The sequence below is a fragment of the Aulonocara stuartgranti genome (genome assembly GCF_965226115.1).
Source record: "Aulonocara stuartgranti genome assembly, chromosome: 20".
Classification (NCBI taxonomy): Eukaryota; Metazoa; Chordata; class Actinopteri; order Cichliformes; family Cichlidae; genus Aulonocara; species Aulonocara stuartgranti.
Genome location: NC_138956.1, coordinates 17,940,154 through 17,961,418, shown reverse-complemented (window position 1 = coordinate 17,961,418; position 21,265 = coordinate 17,940,154). Strand labels below are relative to the sequence as shown.

Sequence of the window (21,265 nt, the reverse complement as noted above, 5' to 3'; positions counted from 1 at the left end):
ACGTTCAGAGTCGAACAAAAAAGTCTATTATGGCAATGTCCTAAACCCAACAGGAAGTCCGCCATTTTGGATTGAATGTGACATTTTGGCTCTGATTTTACCGTTTCGATGCCTCGAACTTTAACGAACTCCTCCTTGGCATTTGGTCCTATACGCTTCAAATTTGGACAGTGTCAACTACACCCTTGTGCCATGTTAAATTGCGGAGCTTTTGAGTTTTCACAATACTATGAGGCCGTGGCGCCATGGCGAATTTCGATGACTCGCCATGAAAATCGTATTGCCTCTCATTTTGTCATACATTTTCTGACCTTGACCAAAGTGAACACATATGATAAGGCTCCACCCCTGAACATATTTCAACTGCCATATTTGACATCAAGGACAGCGCCACCTAGTGGGAACAGGAAATGTCATGTTTTACACTTTGGGGTACAGTATAGTGATGGGTGACATCTGCAGCCTCAAATTTCTCCAGGAAAGCCTTAAGGAGTTGGTCTTGGGTTACAGTGAAAACTGTGACTTTTCCAGTCTGATCAGTACCAGACTTTACAGGCATGATGTCACACCCGCCCTGAACAGATTGATGTGCCCATTGTCGGAAATACGGACAGCGCCACCTAGTGGCAACAGGAAATGTCATGGCTTTAATTTTGTTGTACTGATTTTCACAGGTTCATCGTGGCCACCTCAAAAGCGGTGAATATCACCAACAGTCCCTCGTAATGCTTCAGTGTAAAAAATGTGACTTTAAACTGAACGGCGCACCCTGGTGGCAACGCTGTTCAACATGAAAGATGAAGTTACTTTTGAGGGGCTTGGAAAGTTTATAGAGGCTTGAAACTTGGCCCACGCCTCCAATGTGATGAAGGCTTTGTTGTTATGTAACCATTTTCCTTGAATAGCGCAAAATGGCTCCACAGCGCCCCCTACAAAATTCCAAAATATCAGCCCCTGCTCTGTGTTTTATCTATGAGTCTGAAACCTGGTAAGCTTATGGAAGATCATAAGATGTACAAAAAAGTCTCTTGGAGCAATATCCCAAATCCAACAGGAAGTCAGCCATTTTAAAGTTAATGTGTAATTTTGGCAACATTTTCCCATCTTTTCAGGCACCATACTTTGACGAACTCCTCCAAGGGATTTCATCAGATTGATGCAATCTCCTGTGTGTGGAATCTAAAGACCTTTGTGATGTTAAATTGCGAAGCTTTTTACATTCAGGGAAACGGGGTGGTCATGGCGGCACGTAGAGTTTCAATCACTCGCCAAAAAGCAGTAATCTGCTGTCACTCAAAGACACAATGTCCAATCTCTCCCAAAGCTCATAGGCGTGATGAGACTCGAGCTCGGAAATGTTTGTTATGCCATTTGTACATAATGGTTAGAGTGTCACCTAGTGGAACGACTAACTAATCATGAATGAATGAGTTGAAATGTTAGCTGGTGGTTAAATGCATGAATTCCATCAATGTGACATCAGATCGGAGGTGCTGGTTTTAGGTGTTGGGCGTGGCTCGACACGCCGGGGGTGCGAGGGCCCTCATAACGCTGCTTGCAGCTTTAATTATAAATGTATTTGAAAGTAGATTAAACACATCTGTGTCGGCCGTGGCTCATTAAAGTTCTTGTCTTTAAATGAACCTTGTCTTTGTGTGTTTCAGGTACTGAAATCTCAAAGACTGAATGAACCAGCATTGCAGCCATGGGTCATTGTGAGCATCACAGGGAAGGTTGCACCTGTATGACCTGCACCCATGTCGCTGCTCTTCTGTTTAAGTAGAAGCAACAGTGTTGATCCGTGTCACAGGGACTGTTACAGATGAACCTACATACTGGGTTTTGCTGGGTAATATGGCCAAGATACTGTCAGTGGTTGGCCATAAGATAGACCTCTACTCTTCAGCGGCCCAAAAAGGGCTCTGGATCAAAACAAAAACAGACCATCTGCAGTGACAGGTAAAAGAAGCCGTCCTCAAAAAAGAAAAATTCCACCTGCTACTGTGGAGGAGTTGTCTCAAGAGATGGGAAAATATTTTTCCAAGCATAGTTCTGTTCTGAATAACCCATAATGTTGCATTTAGGGGGCTATATAAATGATTTGCATTTACTGAATATGTACTTACTAAGTAACACTGTTCAAAAGTTGAATAAAGAAACAAATAAATGTTTACCTTTTTTTTTAAAATTACAACCACGTTGTAAAACATCACATCAGTTACAATGTAGTATCCATGTCGTTTATAGTTTACAAATGACAAAATGTTCACATAAAATCATGACAGCATTTAAATAATATCACCCACTACTAGCATTCTGTAATTTACTGTCTCTTTTTAAATGTATCACTATACAGCACAAGACTTTTAAGAGTATTTAACAAGAGCATTTTCCCCTGGTTTTACTACCACACTGGGGCACATGTTCACCAAAACGCAGCAAACCTTTGCCATCTTATCCAGGAGGGTCACCTTTTCACCCTCACATGGAAGATGTAATCTGATTGGCATGGTGGTATGCAGCATGTAGTTTGAAGCAAAGGTTCCGGCAGTGCCCCATGTGTAGTGTTGGAAACCAGTTAGGATTTGTTTCATCCATTTCATAGGCTGGTTTGCTTGCAATAATGCCAAATAATTAGCAACTCTATAAATAGAAGGTAGTTCTGCAAAATCACTCATTATGATGTTTGTTCTAATTTGCTATGACCTCAGAGCACATTGAAAATAAAACTAATAGGCTATAAACAGTAATATGAACTTATTTAGAACTTACCAGAATGAAAATACTGTAGCACACCAACAGATATCTGGGGATGGTAGAGAACTGGATATCAGCTCGTCTCACAGCTGCTATGCAGGCTAGACGCCTTCTTTTGGTAACATCCGATACATAAGCTCCCTCATGATGCTTCCAGGTGAGGAAACAATGAAAAGAGGGTCCATTTTCAAGCTTATTTCCTTGCCGGTTGTGCAATCTAACATCACAACCGACCACACAGCAAGCATTTGTTTGGCCTGCTGATATGGCGCCTCGACCAAAAATCCTGGCTACGCCCCATCCGGTAAGATCACGCTCCAGAGCCCTATTACGGATCTAGAAAGAAGATGCTGCATTTTTAACTCTGAGAGAGATGGAGAATGAGCCTATTTCCAAAAAAAGTGGAGTGTGTTCCTTTAATTACTATATTGTATATATTGTCAAAAATTAAAGTGAACATAGCAGTTGTTGTATCTTGTTTACTGTATTACTGAAAGATGATTTCAAAGTCAAGTTAACGCCACATTATAGTGAGATATTGTGTAATGTGAAATACTGTAAGCAAATGAACAAACAACCTAATTCTTGCTAAACCTTTGACTGTTTTGTTTGAATCCAACTGTTTTTTGCAGATGTACATAAGACATGTTTTACTTTTATTATTATTATTATCATTATTGCACTAAATACATTTTAAATAAAGGATACTTTGATATACATTCTACCGTAAGGTTGGAAATGTATTTTCTTCACCCTAAAATATCTTTTGAAATGTATTTCAGTTTGAAAAAAATATATTTTCAATTTCAAAAATATATTTCTTTGAGCATCACAAATACAACATATTTACCATATATTTGAAATATATTTTGGCCAGGAAAAATGTATTTTTTTTACCGTATTAAATTCCTTAACTACAGCCACATTAGCTCCACTACACTGTACGCCGGGCCGGATGTGGCCCGCGGGCCTTGACTTTGACACGTGTTGTAAACGGTTTCTTTATAGTTGCGAGAAAGCATTTACGATGACGCAAAACAAAGGCAAGGTGAGTCTAACGTGTGAAGCAATGGTGTGACTATGCCGAAATTGTGTCGAGGTTAAGAAACAATCAGAGCGGTTTCCACAGTGACATCTCATAATGCTGTTTTGTGAAGAAAAAAAAAAGAAAAAAAAATACACAAACTCTGCACAATTACAATTAAGGCCAATTATTACACCAGACTATCAATAACTTCGATCAGCACGTGTTTTGGGGAAATACCGGTACAAACAAGGAAGAAAAAACACCGAGGCTGTTCCCACATTGAGTGCTCGCTGATGGTAGTGTCCTTCAGAAAATTTTCAACAATACCATTTTCTCTCTGTTGACCTTCTTGAAGCTGTTTCAGTTGCTTAGTGATTGTTATGAAACACACAATAAATCCAGCTATAAAATAAAATATATTGAGAATGGACCGATATGTTTATTGTGTCAAGCTGTTTTGGGGCTCAGTGAGCTTTATTTTTAGCGAGCCTTGCCAACAGCCTGGGAAAACACCCATAAAAAAAAAATCTGAATCCTTGTGCCTGACCTGCCTTGAAACAGCAGGTGAGCCACCAAACCCTTACTTATGTCACATGACATACGTGTTTGAACCCCACTCTGGAGCAGTGTTTCTAAACGAAACATCAATTCCATATCTATATAAAAACATATAAAGTCAAATGAATAACTGATTTATTTTGTGAATCTCCAACAGTTTGATGCATTTTTTCCACAAATGTTTCTATACTTAGTTAAAATCCACACAAACTGTGAAGAAATCTTACATTCAGATAGATAAATAGGTGCAACAGGTAAAGCTAAGACAATAGAAGGGTCACAAAAGGGCTGTTGGGTTAAGGACTGGGTTTAGCATGAGGTGCAGTCAGTCATGTACACAGGCACAGAACACAGAGAATGGTTACTTTTTTCCTCCAACAAGAGTAAATCCATCTCTAATACATCATAATACATGTTCTGAGGTAATGCAGACAGCTACGTTTACAACCATAACATATCTGATTTTTTTTTTAAGCTCAATATGTTATTCACATGATCATGTGTATAACATCTGGATTGTCACTTCTTTTTTTTCTTCTAAACTTATCATCACCTTAGGTCTAATAATTACTGATCTTTTGGACTGATGGAATTACAAGTATACACATTTACTTCACAGCATGTAGTGTGCTCCTCTGTCATCACTACAGCATTGAAGCAAAGAAGCAAGGAAATGGGGGATAGAGGATCATGTGAATCTAATCACTGAATCTAAAAAATACTGAAGAAAATGTGCATCAAAGTGCTGTCTCAGAGGAAAGTAAGCATAGGAAAAGGTAAGAGGGGAAACATAAGAACAGAAATGATTATAATGATTGTGGAAAGGGAAAAACTACAGCAGAGACTGGATCCACACTAGAGCTACAGGGAAATATCATGCTGATTTTCTTGCTTTTCTTTCACTTGTTCAAACTGTCATCAGATTGCCTTGGCATGAACTGTCTCAATTCCAGCATACTGAACTGTTCAACAGAAAGATCCAGAATTTGTGTTCAGGTTTGTGGATGTGTATTTGTTTGAGAGAGAAAGCGAGAGTAAGGTGCAACTATCCAAACATGTTTTTCCAGCGGGCACCCAGAAATGGGAGAAGACACACTGAATCTAAACAGACTATACATACTGCATATCTATGTATGTTGTTGTCATGGTGTGCAGGGCAATAATGATTATGTTACTGTATACAGTCCATTACATGTATCTGCAGTGTGTCCATATCTGGAGCCAGGTACTGGCACTTAGGACAACATAAATCCGGCAGCTCCTCAGTTCCGACTGGACCTTGATCACCGACTGGTCCCAATCCCGGAGTACGGAATGAGGGAGCAGGGGGCACCGTGTTGAAAGGGGGGAACACACCTAAGGCCGAGAGAAAGAAAACCTTTAAAAGAGAAACCACGTTTTACATTTCCTCAGTACATGGTGGTGGTTAAAGGTAGATTTACTCAAGTACGTATACACTGATCTTGACTTGAAAAACTAGACTGTCTATTGTTATCAACAGGACGATTTTAATTCAGTATAGTTCTGTTGTTTCTCTGGTAATAATAATAATAATAATAATAATAATGGATTGCATTTATACAGCGCTTTGAGGGCCCCGAAAAGCGCTTTACAATTCCACTATTCATTCACTCTCACATTCACACACTGGTGGAGGCAAGCTACAGTTGTAGCTAGGGATGCACCGATACCACTTTTTTGGAAACGAGTACGAGTACTTGCATTTCAGTACTCGCCGATACCGAGTACTTAATAAAAACATGATTTAAATTTGCAGGTAACAGCTTTAGTCCTATAATTTAACAAAAAACAAACAAACAAACAAGGGACTAGTTTGGAATTAAGAACATTTATTTAATGTTGTATGCAACATATTACAGAATAAATAATTATAAAAAAAAACAAAATTTAATTTTAAATTTGTTTGTCTGTTTCTCTGTTTAGAAGTGTCACTAGCACAGTCACAGCTGGGATGACATCAGAGGCTAGTCCGTCGTAGCTGCTCACTTTTTTAGTTAGTTCCTCAAAGGGGGCGAGGATAGCAACAGTCGTCTCCATAAGAGCCCATTGGTGAGCGAGATAGTCAGGGAGTTCGTGCTCGGACACATACACGCCCAGCACTCGCTTTTGCTCAATCAGGGACTGGAGCATGTAATACGTGCTGTTCCAGTGCGTCTGTACGTCCTGCTGCAGTCTCTTTATTGGCTGGTTGAGCTGTCCCTGAATGTCCTCGAGGCGGGAGTAGGCTAGGGCGGAATGTTTAAAATGCCCAACTATTTTCCGTCCCACTGCTATAGCATCAGCTATGCTCCTCTGTGCTAATAAGCGTGGGTAAACTCTTTGTACTCGTTGTTGTGTTGGGATTTTAGGTGCTTGATTAAATTGCTTGTGTTAAATGCGCTACCTTTAGAGCCTCCTCTGGACAATTTCGCTGAGCACAATTTGCAGTCCGCGTCGCGTCTTCGTTCACTTTGAAATAGTTCCACACAGCTAATATGTCTCGCCTCGCTTTCTCCCAGCTCTGAACTGCAGCCGGGGCCTGGGGGCGGGCACTCGGCGCCTGTGATTAACCCCTTACATGCCGCTCAAACATAGACAGGTCTCAGACCGTGGTATCGGTCCTCGGTATCGGGGGACTTTTAACGAATACGAGTACTTTAGAAAATGTGGTATCGAGGCCGATACCCGATACCGGTATCGGTGCATCCCTAGTTGTAGCCACAGCTGCCCTGGGGCAGACTGACAGAAGCGAGGCTACCATATCGCTTCTGCAGCGAGGCTGCCATATCGCTTCTGCAGCGAGGCTGCCATATCGCGCCATCGGCTCCTCTGGCTATCACCAGTAGGCGGTAGGGTAAAGTGTCTTGCCCAAGGACACAACGACTGTCCGAGCCGGGGCTCGAACCGGCAACCTTCCGATTACAAGACGAACTGCCAACTCGCCACGTGTAAGCAGCAGTGCACCAGTGTCCAGAAGGAAGGCTACCATAACATGAAGGAATTTAACAACAAGAGCTGAGCGGTATTTTGCACTTGCTGCTTCATCACCTTTTCTATACCTGTGAGTAAACCGCAAACAGCTGTCAAATTAGTACAATGTCATCTCTCTCCCTCTCTCATTATGTTCTGACTGATTAAATCAATACTTGTTGGGAAGAGGCTTTTGCACTGACAGTAATATAGCCAGTTGTAATCAGCTCCATTAATCAAGTTGACACATGCAAGCAGGTACTCAGCCAGTAGCAGTATGCAGTAAAGACTTTCACACGATTTTGAATTAAGGCTACATCCACACTAATGGATGGATCCATGAATCGTTTTCAAACGAAAATGCATTGTTTTCTCTCCGTTTTGGCCTCCCGTCCACACCGAGACAGCATTTTCCCCGAAAGAAAGCGCAGCGTTTTCAAAACGCTCTCGAAAATGCATACATTTGAAGATGGTGCTTTCGCGTCGCAGTGTGGACAGCGAAAACGGAGACTTTTAAAAGCAATGACACATGTTAGTCATATGATGCAGTCATGTGACCAATTAAAGATAGCGGAGGGCATTATACAGCAGTTGTTTTGTTTGCTCTCAATTTTGACAGCCCTATTAAAGATTAATATCAGTTTGTACATGCTTCAGATAGCTTTTCTTCAAATTCTTTAATTCTCACTCGCTTTTGCAACTTTGTACTTTTGTGTTACTCGGAGCACAACTCCACCTCATTGTTAGTCCATTTAAAAAAACTTGGTGCTTTTCCTCGACATTTTTCCACCAGTGTGGACGTAGCCTAAGAAAAGCAAAACAGTTAATAGCAAAAATAGTTTGTAAATTCTTACTGTTTTTAACTTGTATTATGTTTTTTACTTGTATTGCTATGTATTAGGGCTGCACAATTAATCGTTAGAAAATCGCGATCTCAATTCATACTTATGTGCCATCTAATTTCGAAATGACAATGATTTAAAAGAAAAAAGAAAAAGAAAAAAAAAGATGAAGATTGTACGCATTTTGATCCGGGACATAAGCTGCATGAAAACATGCGCTCACTCTTCCTGCTCAACAAATGACAAGGGCGGAGGCTTATACCACGTGATACAGAAGTCAGCTGGCAGGGAAAAAACAACGGAGAGCATGTGAGAGATGACGAAGCTGTAAAGGCCAAGAAAGTGACTGGAGAAAATCTGTCCCGGTCAACCACCCAAACATCAAACATCAAACAGCAAACCGTTTTATTCTCCGCGGGAGTTTGCTTCATTCATCCTGGCCGCTGTTTACATCCCGCCAGACGCAGATGCGCAGGCAGCTCAGTGCGCACTCGCGGAGCAGATTCTCCACACGGAGCGGACATTCCCGGACTCTCTCATCATTGCTCTTGGGGACTTTAACAAAGCCAATCTGAGCCATGAGCTTCCAAAATATAAGCAGTATATTAAATGCCCGACCAGAGAGGAGAGGACATTAGACCACTGTTACAGCACGATCAGCGCCCCGCTGATCCCCCTATCGCGCGGTGCCCCGCGCTTCACTCGGACTTTCTGACCACGTCATGATCCACCTAATCCCCGCGTACAGACAGAGGCTGAAGCTCTCCAAACCTGTCGTGAGGACTAAAAAACTGTGGAGCAACGAGGCTGTGGAGGAGCTTCGCACGTGTTTGGAGACCACAGACTGGGACACATTGAAGGCTGCTTCTAACAGCTTGGACGAGTTTACGGACACTGTCACCTCCTATATCCACTTCTGTGAGGACAGCATTGTGCCATCACGCACCAGGGTGAGTTATAACAATGACAAACCCTGGTTTACTCCTAAACTCAAAAAGCTGTGGCTGGAAAAGAGAAAGGCGTTCAGAAGCGGAGACAGGGACTGCTACAGAGAGGCCAAGTACAGGTTCACTAAAGAAGTGGACATTGCTAAACATCAGCACTCTGAGAAGATGCAGCAGCAGATCTCAGAGAATGACTCGGCCTCTGTGTGGAAAGGTTTTAGGAATATCACAAACTACAAGCCTAAAACCCCCCACTCCACTGATAACTTGCTCTTAGCCAACACCCTTAACGACTTCTACTGCCGTTTTGACGAGCCATCAGGCAGCCTTCACACCTCCAACGGCCCCAACAATAGAGACACTTTGGACACTAATTCCCCCACCTCTCCCCCCTCCATAGAGCCATCACCACCTTCAAACCGTTCACCTACAACACCCCCCTCCTCACCCCACACAAAAGAGGATTTCACACCACCTCCTCCCACCACAACTCTTCATATTCATGAAGCAGATGTGAGGAAGCAGTTTAAGAACCTGAATGCTCGGAAAGCTCCCGGCCCAGACGGTGTGTCTCCTGCCACCCTCAGACACTGTGCAAACGAGCTGGCCCCAGTGTTTTCTGGCATTTTCAACTCCTCACTGCAGGCATGTCATGTGCCTGCCTGCTTCAAGTCCTCCACCATAATCCCTGTCCCCAAGAAACCTAGGATCACTGGACTAAATGACTACAGACCCGTGGCTCTGACATCTGTGGTCATGAAGTCTTTTGAGCGCCTAGTTCTCTCCCATCTCAGGACCCTCACGGCCCCCCTCCTGGACCCCCTGCAGTTTGCATATAGAGCCAACAGGTCTGTAGACGACGCCATCAACATGGCCCTACACTTCATCCTGCAGCATCTGGACTCCCCAGGAACCTACGCCAGGATCCTGTTTGTGGACTTCAGCTCTGCCTTCAACACCATCCTTCCAGACCATCTCCGAGACAAGCTTTCCCAGATGAATGTGCCTGATCCCATCTGCCGGTGGATCACTGACTTCCTGACGGACAGGAAGCAGCATGTGAGGCTGGGAAAGAATGTCTCGGACTCCCGGACCATCAGCACCGGCTCCCCTCAGGGCTGTGTTCTTTCTCCTCTGCTCTTCTCCCTGTACACCAACTGCTGCACCTCCACCCACCAGTCTGTCAAGCTAATCAAGTTTGCAGATGACACCACCGTTATTGGACTCATCTCGGATGGGGATGAGTCTGCCTACAGGAGGGAGGTTGAACGTCTGGTGTCCTGGTGCAGCCACAACAACCTGGTGCTGAATGCCCAGAAGACAGTGGAGATTATTGTGGACTTCAGGAAGCACACAGCCCCACTCCCCCCCATCATCCTGACTGACACCCCCATCACCTCTGTGGACTCATTCCGCTTCCTGGGTACCACCATCACCCAGGACCTGAAGTGGGAGCCCACCATCACCTCCGTCATCAAGAAAGCCCAGCAGAGGATGTACTTCCTGAGGCAGCTGAAGAAATTCAACCTGCCAACACGGACGATGATGCAGTTCTACACTGCAATCATCGAGTCCATCCTCACCTCCTCCATCACCGTGTGGTACGCTGGAGCCACTATCAGGGACAAACAGAGACTGCAGCGTGTTGTGCGCTCTGCTGAGAAGGTGATTGGCTGCAGACTCCCATCTTTGCAGGACCTGTACACCTCCAGGACATTGCGGCGTGCAGCTCGGATCTCAGCTGACCCTTCTCACCCTGGACACAGTCTGTTTGACCTGCTCCCCTCAGGCAGGAGGCTCCGGTCCATTCGCACCAGAACCTCTCGCCATAAGAACAGTTTCTTCCCCTCTGCTGTTGGACACATGAACAATAACCATATGACTGTACCCGCCACTAACACATGACCCTACGCTGTGTCACTGCATCATTCCATGTTTGGCACTGATCACCACCTGCACTCATGTATATATCTTTCAACGTAGCACTCTTAATTCTTATTCTCATGTATATATCTCATGTATATCTCATGCACATATCTTTCCACTTAGCACTTTTAATTCTTATCCCTACTTTTAATTTTTTCCATGTCTATTTAAGTGCTATTTATGACACTATGTTTGCACTGAAGCACCGCAGCAATTTCCTAATGTTGTAAACCTGCTCAACATTTGGCAATAAACCCCATTCTGATTCTGATTCTGATTCTGATCAATATCAGGAACCTTATACAGCGCCTCCCCATACCCGTCGAACTCCAGCAGGCACAAAGAAATTACGGAAGCTATCACTTATCACCTGACCAAAGATATGGCTCCCATCAACACTGTTCAAAACGAGGGACTTAGGAAAATTATCAACATCCTAAACAAACGCTACACAGTGCCGTCCCGCAACTATTTTTCTATTGTTGCACTACCTGCTCTATACACGCAGTGTCGAGCAACGGTGGAGACGGAATTACAAGCAGTACAACATTTTGCGGCAACAACAAAATGTGAGACATTTATTGTTTTTATGTTTATTTGTTGTTTTTATGTTCAATCTCAACTGTTACGAAGTTGATGTGCAGTTAATAAGTGCAATAAATATTTATACTGGAAAAGAAAATCGTGAGAGAATCGTGATCTCAATTCTAAGCCAAAAAAATCGGGATTCTCATTTTATGCAAAATTGTGCAGCCCTACTATGTATCACTTTTATTTATCTTTTTAGTTTCAAATAGTTGTACGGCACTTTGTTTGAAAGCACTTTATAAATAAAGTTATTATTATTATATAATTACTATTAAAAGTACACTGTAAGAATAACATCCACAAATACCCGTGCTAATATTTAGGCAAAAAAGTAGGATCGCTAATTTGAAAAGTATTTTCCTTTTTCACTGTTGCATTTATTTACAACATATACAGTGGGGCAAAAAAGTATTTAGTCAGCCACCGATTGTGCAAGTTCCCCCACTTAAAATGATGACAGAGGTCAGTAATTTGCACCAGAGGTACACTTCAACTGTGAGAGACAGAATGTGAAAAAAAAATCCATGAATTCACATGGTAGGATTTGTAAAGAATTTATTCGTAAATTAGGGTGGAAAATAAGTATTTGGTCACCTCAAACAAGGAAAATCTCTGGCTCTCACAGACCTGTAACGTCCTCTGTAAGAAGCTTTTCTGTCCCCCACTCATTACCTGTATGAATGGTACCTGTTTGAACTCATCATCTGTATAAAAGACACCTGTCCACAGCCGCAAACAGTCAGACTCCAAACTCCGCCATGGCCAAGACCAAAGAGCTTTCGAAGGACACCAGGAAAAGTATTGTAGACCTGCACCAGACTGGGAAGAGTGAATCTACAATAGGCAAGCAGCTTGGTGTGAAAAAATCAACTGTGGGAGCAATCATCAGAAAATGGAAGACATACAAGACCACTGATAATCTCCCTCGATCTGGGGCTCCACGCAAGATCTCATCCCGTGGGGTCAAAATGATCATGAGAACGGTGAGCAAAGATCCCAGAACCACACGGGGGGACCTGGTGAATGACCTGCAGAGAGCTGGGACCAAAGTAACAAAGGTCACCATCAGTAACACACTACAACGGCAGGGAATCAAATCCCGCAGTGCCAGACGTGTTCCGCTGCTGAAGACAGTGCATGTCCAGGCCCGTCTGAAGTTTGCCAGAGAGCACATGGATGATACAGCAGAGGATTGGGAGAATGTCATGTGGTCAGATGAAACCAAAGTAGAACTTTTTGGTATAAACTCAACTCGTTGTGTTTGGAGGAAGAAATGGCCTGGTAAATGGCCTGCATTTGTATAGCGCTTTTCTAGTCCATAGGACCCCAAAGCGCTTTACACTACATTCAGTCATTCACCCATTCACACACACATTCACACACTGGCGATAGCAAGCTACATTGTAGCCACAGCTGCCCTGGGGCGCACTGACAGAGGCGAGGCTGCCGGACACAGGCGCCACCGGGCCCTCTGACCACCACCAGTAGGCAAACATGGGGTTAGTATCTTGCCCAAGGATATTTGGAATGCAGCCAGGGTGCAGCCTGGGATCGAACCACCGACCTTCTGATTAGTGGCTGACCTGCTCTGCCACCTGAGCTACAGCCACCCTATACTGAGAAGAATACTGAGTTGCATCCCAAGAACACCATACCTACTGTGAAGCATGGGGGTGGAAACATCATGCTATGGGGCTGTTTTTCTGCCAAGGGGACAGGACGACTGATCCGTGTTAAGGACAGAATGAATGGGGCCATGTATCGTGAGATTTTGAGCCAAAACCTCCTTCCATCAGTGAGAACTTTGAAGATGAAACAAGGCTGGGTCTTCCAACATGACAATGATCCAAAACACACCGCCCGGGCAACAAAGGAGTGGCTCCGTAAGAAGCATTTGAAAGTCCTGGAGTGGCCTAGCCAGTCTCCAGACCTCAACCCCATAGAAAATCTGTGGCGGGAGTTGAAAGTCCGTGTTGCTCGGCGACAGCCCCAAAGCATCACTGCTCTCGAGAAGATCTGCATGGAGGAATGGGCCAAAATACCAGCTACTGTGTGTGCAAACCTGGTAAAGACCTATAGTAAACGTTTGACCTCTGTTATTGCCAACAAAGGTTATGTTACAAAGTATTGAGTTGTATTTTTGTTATTGACCAAATACTTATTTTCCACCCTGATTTACGAATAAATTCTTTACAAATCCTACCATGTGGATTCATGGATTTTTTTTTTTCACATTCTGTCTCTCACAGTTGAAGTGTACCTCTGGTGCAAATTACTGACCTCTGTCATCATTTTAGGTGGGGGAACTTGCACAGTCGGTGGCTGACTAAATACTTTTTTGCCCCACTGTATGTAGTTAGATCCAAATGGTTTTGGACAATGACACATTTTAGCCATTTATCCTCTGTACACCACCACAGTGGATTTCAATCAAATAATCAAGATGCAATTGAAGTGCAGACCTAAAAAAAAAAGTATTACAATACATGTTTAGGATTTACAAACATTTTTTTACATAATCCTCCATTTTAAGAGGCTCATAATTAGTTGGACTGACAAGCATTTCATGGCCAGCAAAATGAGTTCTAAAGTGTATAATAATTTACACTCTGCTTTAATTCAGCCTAATGCCACAAAACTGATCAGATAACGTTTCAATGTACAAATGGAGAATGACCCAAACCATACTGGAAAAGCAACCCGAACGTTTCTGAAGGCAAAGAAATGGGATATATTCTTCAATGGTCAAGTCAGTGACCTGATTTCAAACCAATAGCACATGCTCTTTAGTGACTGCATAAAAGGAAACTGACGGTGGTCAAGCAAAACTAGACATTCAACAGACATCGTCATAAGATACGGGCACTTCCAAAGAGCGTTACTATTTCTTTGAATCTTATGAACAAAACATTGAATCTACTAATGAATAAAATAATTGTTAAAAACTTTAACAAATTAATAGTTTTTAATTGCAGCCCTATATGTGAATAAATTAAAAAAGAAAATAAATTCCAAAAAACACACAGCATGAAATTTTCTCTATTTCAGTAGTGAAAGTAGAGCTTCATGAGAATAAAACTATCATGATTCTGTACCTTGTGGGGGGGGGATGAGTGTGGGCCGTGCAGAGAAGTCATCCAGGTGTCTCATCTTCATTTGTTCCATACGTGCACTGAAACAGAAGGGAGCATTGAAAAGTTCTATGTTAAATCTCATCTTATTAACTGTACATGCAGATGAAACACACATAATGAAGCATAAACACATCCACATACCCAATCTGATGACACAAATAATTATTATAATTTGCAATGTCTTGGTTTTTACCGTGCGGTAGCTTCCTGTTTAAGCCTCTCATTCTCAGCCAAGGCCTGATTCAGCTGCTCCTGCAGCTCCTCCTTTTTCTGGTTTAACTTCTCTCTGGCTTCTCGCTCAGCAAGGAAATCTGCCTTGTAGATCTCAGCCTGGGTGAGAGAGACATGTGAGGTCATTTTTCATGCAGTAATTTGGGTTCATTTCAATAAACTGGCATTACATACATGTTAAAATGTCGGCGTGGCTGATGAAGACTGAAGTTCAAATGTGTGCTGTCATCATTATAAGAATACTGAGGTTCTCTCTACTCTTTCCAGGCCAGCTGCTGAAGTCACCTTAGTTTGTGGTGGTTTGAAACAATTATTAGCACTTTAGATTTTCCAGAGTGATTCAAAGGACTCCAATGAGAGGAAAGAATCTGAGGGACCAGTTCACCTTGGCTGGGATAATGTGGAGGGCACTCAAGGGAGAGCATCTAGTGGCCAGGCCTATGGAACCTATGTGTTACACTACTCAGCATTCCTGAAAATGTCTATACCAGGGGTTAGGAAAGTCCATCCATTAGTCGAATTTAGGATTCAGAGGGAACAATGTGGCTTTAGTTCTGGTTGTGGAATGCTGAACGAGCCCCTTACCCTCTCACAGATATTCAAGTGTGCATTTATTCTACATGTACTTTGTGCGTGTGGAGAGGGCATTTTTCCATTGAAAGATACGGAAGAAGGTCATTTGGTCCCTGTGCACCCGCAGTGAGAGTTTCATCCACATTTCAGGCAATGAGCTGAACACAATCCCAGCAGAGTTGGTCTCCACCACGACTGTCCTCAACACCATTTATATTCATAATTTTTATGGACAGAATTTCTAGACAAGAGCTAAGTTGCACCGGTGGCTCTCAAACAGTCTTTGTGTCAGATTCAAGATGCTGCGATTAGCATTTGAGCATTTTTGCTCCACATTGATTACATCCCACTTGGGTCGTGACAATGAGATTCACTACACCACTATCGTGGACTAAAGAAATCATATCTCTAATATCTCCCAATTTATAGAAATTTTCAAAAAGTAATGCAATCATTTTTTATTTATTTAAAGTTACAGTGTGTAAAATCTCACCACTAGATGTCAGTAGACTGCAAATTGCATTCTATGCATAAACTTAGCTACATTGGCCGCTGTTCATCTGTAGACTGTCAGTCCGCTGTTTACTTCAACTGTCAATATGTGTCCATAGTCACTGTCATCTACCAGACCTGTCAAGTGACCACTTTATAAGTCAGCTCAACAGCTAAGAAGGAATACCTGTGCAGTAAGGACAGGAATTGTTTCCAGGGAGCCTTTCTGTTGCTCCACCTCTTCCTTCAGTTTATCAATCAGGTCCTGCTTCAGGGCCAGCGCTCGCTCAGCCTCCTCCAGTCGGCAGCACAGATCTCCACCCTGGAATGCATAAACACAGATTCATGTTTGGACTTGACCCCCAAGGTATTCCAAAACTAATGAGTGTAAAAACCTTTTTTAATTTAATGTGTGTTTGGTTGGGTTTTTATTTTTACCTCATTCTTCAGTTTAGAATCATAGTCTCTAAAGAGACACGTGTATGCATGCTGTAGCTGTGTCAGTTTTTTCCTGAGGAAATAAAGTGCAATATATTGGTAAACGTTCAATAAACCAAAAGGAGGAATGACCAAAGAGACTGTTAACAACACAGAGCTATTACCAATCAGTCTGTCTGGCTAGTGATCTATCACAGTTCACATATGACTTTGACCACAATTTGGGTTAAAACCCATTAGGTTATAATTGTGTATAATTACCAGTGTAATGCATCAATAGTGTAATGCAATGATCGGGGAACATTCTTAATTTCGTTGTACCTGTGACAATGACAATAAAGGTTCTGATTCCGATTCTAATATAGAACCACTTTTTTGCACAAAAGATTAAATAGTAAAGTAATTATTCAGGGTCATCACAAGCTAGTGTACCCTTAAGTCCTAAGCTCGGATAAAATGGGAGGCTTGTGTCAGGAAGGGCATCCGATGTAAAAACTGTGCCAAATCAAACATACATATCCGTTCACTCTGGTGGCCCCTTGTTAAATAAGGGAGCAGTTAAAAGCTTCTACATTTTTTTAATGCATGTTCCTCCGTTCAAATACATCTTTCTAAATAGCACAACAGTGCAGAAACATATGAATCATGTTGGCTTCTTCTATCTGTACGCGTCTTGGACTCACTTCTCCTCAGTGACAACATGTCTCTCTGACTTCAGGGCCTGCTCCAAGCTCTGGGTTTGCAGCAGCAGCTTGTCCATGGCTACATGATGCTGTTTCTTCTGCTGTTCAAGCTCCCGCTCTGCCACCTGCAGGGCCTTTATTTTACTGCTTAATCTGCACACAGGCAAAAACAAAACAAAACACATGAGCCCACCTAAAGGGTGAACTAAGACATAATTCTGTGTATGGATCTATTGCAGGTGATGTAACAACTTACTTGTCTTCCAGGAGTACGCGTTCATGCTCACTTTTGTCCAACCAGCTTTGTCTTTCCTGTAGTTCTCCTAGCAGGGAAGTTGCCTGAGCTTTCAGGGCCTCGCAGTCCTTGGCCAGCTACAAAAACACAAACAAGCTTTTTTGCACTCCGCTTGCTAGAATTAAAAGTATAGGAGGTAGAAGATTTTTTTATGCTTTCAGAGTAAAAATGACAGCTAGTCACATGTGATACCTGGGCACAGTCCTTGTCCTTCTGTTTGAGCAGGGCTTCAGTTCTGTCCCTCTGAGCTGAGCTCTTCTGCAGGTAATCAAGCTTCTCCTCCAGCTCCCGATACCTACAAAATAAAAATCACTTGTAACAGGCAGTGACAGTGACAAATATTGAAAAATAAATAAATAAATAAATAAATATAGGAATGCCCTTTTTAAATTACTGTCTAATACAAACAGACAGCATGTATATACAATATACTGCATATCATTATATATTAGATGCAAAGAGCTGATCTTTTCTATAAAAGCACAATTTGAAAGACCGGTTGATTTGACATAAAAATAAATTAATTTAAAGTAGTAAGAAAATCTAAATATTGTACTTGTACATTACTGGATTAAACATTTATAGGATGTTAGGGCTGCACAATTTTGCATAAAATGAGAATCCCGATTTTTTGGCTTAGAATTGAGATCACGATTCTCTCACGATTTTCTTTTCCAGTATAAATATTTATTGCACTTATTAACTGCACATCAACTTCGTAACAGTTGAGATTGAACATAAAAACAACAAATAAACATAAAAACAATAAATGTCTCACATTTTGTTGTTGCCGCAAAATGTTGTACTGCTTGTAATTCCGTCTCCACCGTTGCTCGACACTGCGTGTATAGAGCAGGTAGTGCAACAATAGAAAAATAGTTGCAGGACGGCACTGTGTAGCGTTTGTCTAGGGTGTTGATCATTTTCCTAAATCCCTCGTTTTGCACAGTGTTGATGGGAGCCATATCTTTGGTCAGGTGATAAGTGATAGCCTCCGTAATTTCTTTGTGCCTGCGGGAGTTCGACGTGAAGCATTGTATAAGGTTCCTGTTATTGATGTTTGGGTGGTTGACCGGGATGGATTTTCTCCTGTCACTTTCTCCTCATCCCTGACGTGCTCTCCGTTGTTTTTTCCCTGCTAATTTTAGCATCACATGGCACAGCTTCTGTATCACGTGGTATAAGGCTCCGCCCTTGCCATTTGTTGAGCAGGAAGAGTGAGCGCTTGTTTTCATGCAGATCAAAATGCGGTACAATCGTCGTCTTTTTTTTTTTTTAAATCGTTGTCATTTGGAAATGAGATCGCACATAAGTATGAATCGAGATCGCGATTTTCTAACGATTAATCGTGCAGCCCTATAGGATGTCTTTTAATAACTTTTGGAAATCATGAATAGGGATGGGTATTGATAAGATTTTAACGATTCCGATTCCATTTTCGATTCTGTTTAACGATTCGATTCCTTATCGATTCTCTTATCGATTCTTTTTTTTTAAAAAGGAGAACACTAAAGTCGATTAGCTTAGAACTGTGTTTTATATCTTCTCTTTGAACAAGATAGAAATTTAGGAGTAACATGGCCTTACAAACCCAACAGTGAGATCTTAAGAGATCCACAGCCTACGGCTCTTCAATGGGGTGTCACAGGGTCCCCAGGAAAAAAAATGTATATGTAAAATAATAAAATAAATATTCTCCTGTAGCAATAACAAAGTTTAACATAAATTATTCTGTAGCAATTACACAAGAATATCCAGTAATGTCCTGCCTACAATTAAACACATTCACTTACCAAAGTGAAATCGGGGGCATCTGCTGTGGCAAATGGGTGCAAGTCTTTGACCACAAACTTAGACACTGCTCGGTGACATTCGTCTATCCTGGCCTGAAAGGAGACGCTACCGGTAGACTGCAGTGAGAACTGCCAGCATCTGAGCCAGCCAGACTCTGTCTCTCTCATCATGGTTATCTAAATGCAACGCACAGTAATAGCAGGTTTTGTAATAAGGTAAATCGCGCTAACATAATGTGCAATGCTAATTGATTAGTTACCTGCAGTATTAACGGGAGAGGACGTGGAAACGCTACCGCTGCTGCTGGGTTGAGCTTCGCTAGTCCGGAGCGGATCAAAAACACGACATTCGTTGAACGCAATCGCGTGTTTTTTGAGCAAATGCTTTTGCATGTTCGTAGTGTTTCCTCCCTTTGATGAAATCTCTACTTTGCAAGTATTGCACGTTGCCCTGTTGTCATCCTTTCTCATAAAGTGTAACCAAACTTTTGAGCGTTTGTGCCGCTCAGGCGCCATGTTTCCTACTGGGTAAAAGACGCTACTCAACGTGATGACGTCATTCGGGGCGACTGGAATCGATAAGGGAATCGTTTATAAAAGTGGCAAACGATTCCAAGGAATTGAAACAGTGGGAACCGGTTCTCAACAAGAACCGGTTTTCGATACCCATCCCTAATCATGAATGAGATAAAATACTAGATGACACTGGACAAATCATTGCTGTTGTGTTACAACATTATTGTGTTATTGGTCTGTGAGCTGAAGTTTGGCAGCTCTAATAAAATAAATGAAATAAGAACAAATACATTTCCTAAAACAAACAAACAAACAAACAAGGAAAACAGGCTTTTTTCAGAATAAGAGACACACAGGTAGACCTCCTGCAGTGATGGAGAAGACAGCAGAGCAGGAAGCAGACGTGCAAACAGTGAGAAAGACAAAGCCACACAGAACTGCGAGCTCACCTGCCCTGTGTGGCCTGAAGTTGCTCTGTGAGCTTAGCCAGGCTAGAGCTGGAAAAAAGGAACAGAAAGAGAGGAAGGAGAAGGAAGACAGCATCTCAAAAGTGAGGCTTTTGTTGTTTTAAGCAATCAAAAAGCATGCTGGTGTCATTTTCCAAAAGAGAGCAATTCTCTGCAGATATTCTGTATCATTAAACAGAACTGTGTTAAAGGTTTAGCAGAAAGTAAAGTTAGTGCTGTTAGTTTCCAACAGTGCGCTTAAGTGAAAATGCTTCATACCAGTCGGACGAGTGCTGTGCCTCAGAGCGCTGCTGGACAACCTCCTCAGTAACATTGTTCGTCTGTAAAACAGTCATACAAGTTTTTCCACGTCACAGACGACAAAACAGATTGTGTTTATCATCACGTTATCTCTTTTGTAATTTGCAAGCAGTGAAAGGTCACATCTACCAGTGACACGCAAAATGCAACAGAGGAAAACAAGCCATTACTTTGTGAGGAGATTTCTTCTGATAACATTTTTATCATTTTTTAAATCTTCTTTATTCATGTTTTCAAATGTTATTATTAACTGTAGTGCTAATTGCTATTTAACATTTATGCTAAGAACACACAAGGAGGCTGAAAGCCACCAGGTGGAACTGAGACATGAATCTTCAACGTAACCTAAACAGTGTTGTTCTGTCATGGCTTTAGGAAGGCCACTCAAAATTATTTTATTATTTTTGATGTGATTAGTTTTTGTTTACCATGAAGCTGATTTGTCTGACTACCAATCCAAAACCTGAAACACCTCAATCATATTTCAAATATGATTACATGCAGCAGCATCCGTGAGCGAAATGATAGAGGTCAGCACATTTAGCTACACGGTACAGTAACATTACCGATAAATCATTGCTAATATTTGGTATTTATATTATTAATATTTTTACCGATTTTACTTATTATTGTATTTGTGATTTCATATTAACTTTTACCTTAACATGCCAACTAACTTCTATATTATCTACAGTAGCATCTCGGTGTTACATTCAAGGCCAAGTGGCAGT

The 21,265-nt window shown here is 42.0% G+C and overlaps 1 protein-coding gene across 7 annotated transcripts in view; it reads right to left on the bottom strand.

Annotated features, from left to right (window-relative positions):
* Window positions 1-4,460: 4,460 nt before the first annotated feature.
* The window catches only part of ikbkg (inhibitor of nuclear factor kappa B kinase regulatory subunit gamma), a 28,823-nt gene continuing 12,018 nt past the window's right edge, over window positions 4,461-21,265 (bottom strand). For 5 of the 7 annotated variants that reach the window (XM_082519381.1, XM_082519380.1, XM_082519379.1 and 2 more), the window contains 10 exons: window positions 20,493-20,554; window positions 20,217-20,264; window positions 17,651-17,753; window positions 17,420-17,535; window positions 17,164-17,316; window positions 16,481-16,553; window positions 16,230-16,364; window positions 14,940-15,076; window positions 14,708-14,784; window positions 4,461-5,698 (listed from right to left, as the gene is read on the bottom strand). In XM_082519381.1, coding sequence (XP_082375507.1) covers window positions 5,514-5,698; window positions 14,708-14,784; window positions 14,940-15,076; window positions 16,230-16,364; window positions 16,481-16,553; window positions 17,164-17,316; window positions 17,420-17,535; window positions 17,651-17,753; window positions 20,217-20,264; window positions 20,493-20,554 — 1,089 coding nt within the window. In that variant the 3' untranslated portion in view covers window positions 4,461-5,513. The remainder of the gene's footprint in view (window positions 5,699-14,707; window positions 14,785-14,939; window positions 15,077-16,229; window positions 16,365-16,480; window positions 16,554-17,163; window positions 17,317-17,419; window positions 17,536-17,650; window positions 17,754-20,216; window positions 20,265-20,492; window positions 20,555-21,265) is intronic. The other 2 variants (XM_082519383.1, XM_082519385.1) reach the window with 1 other exon arrangement.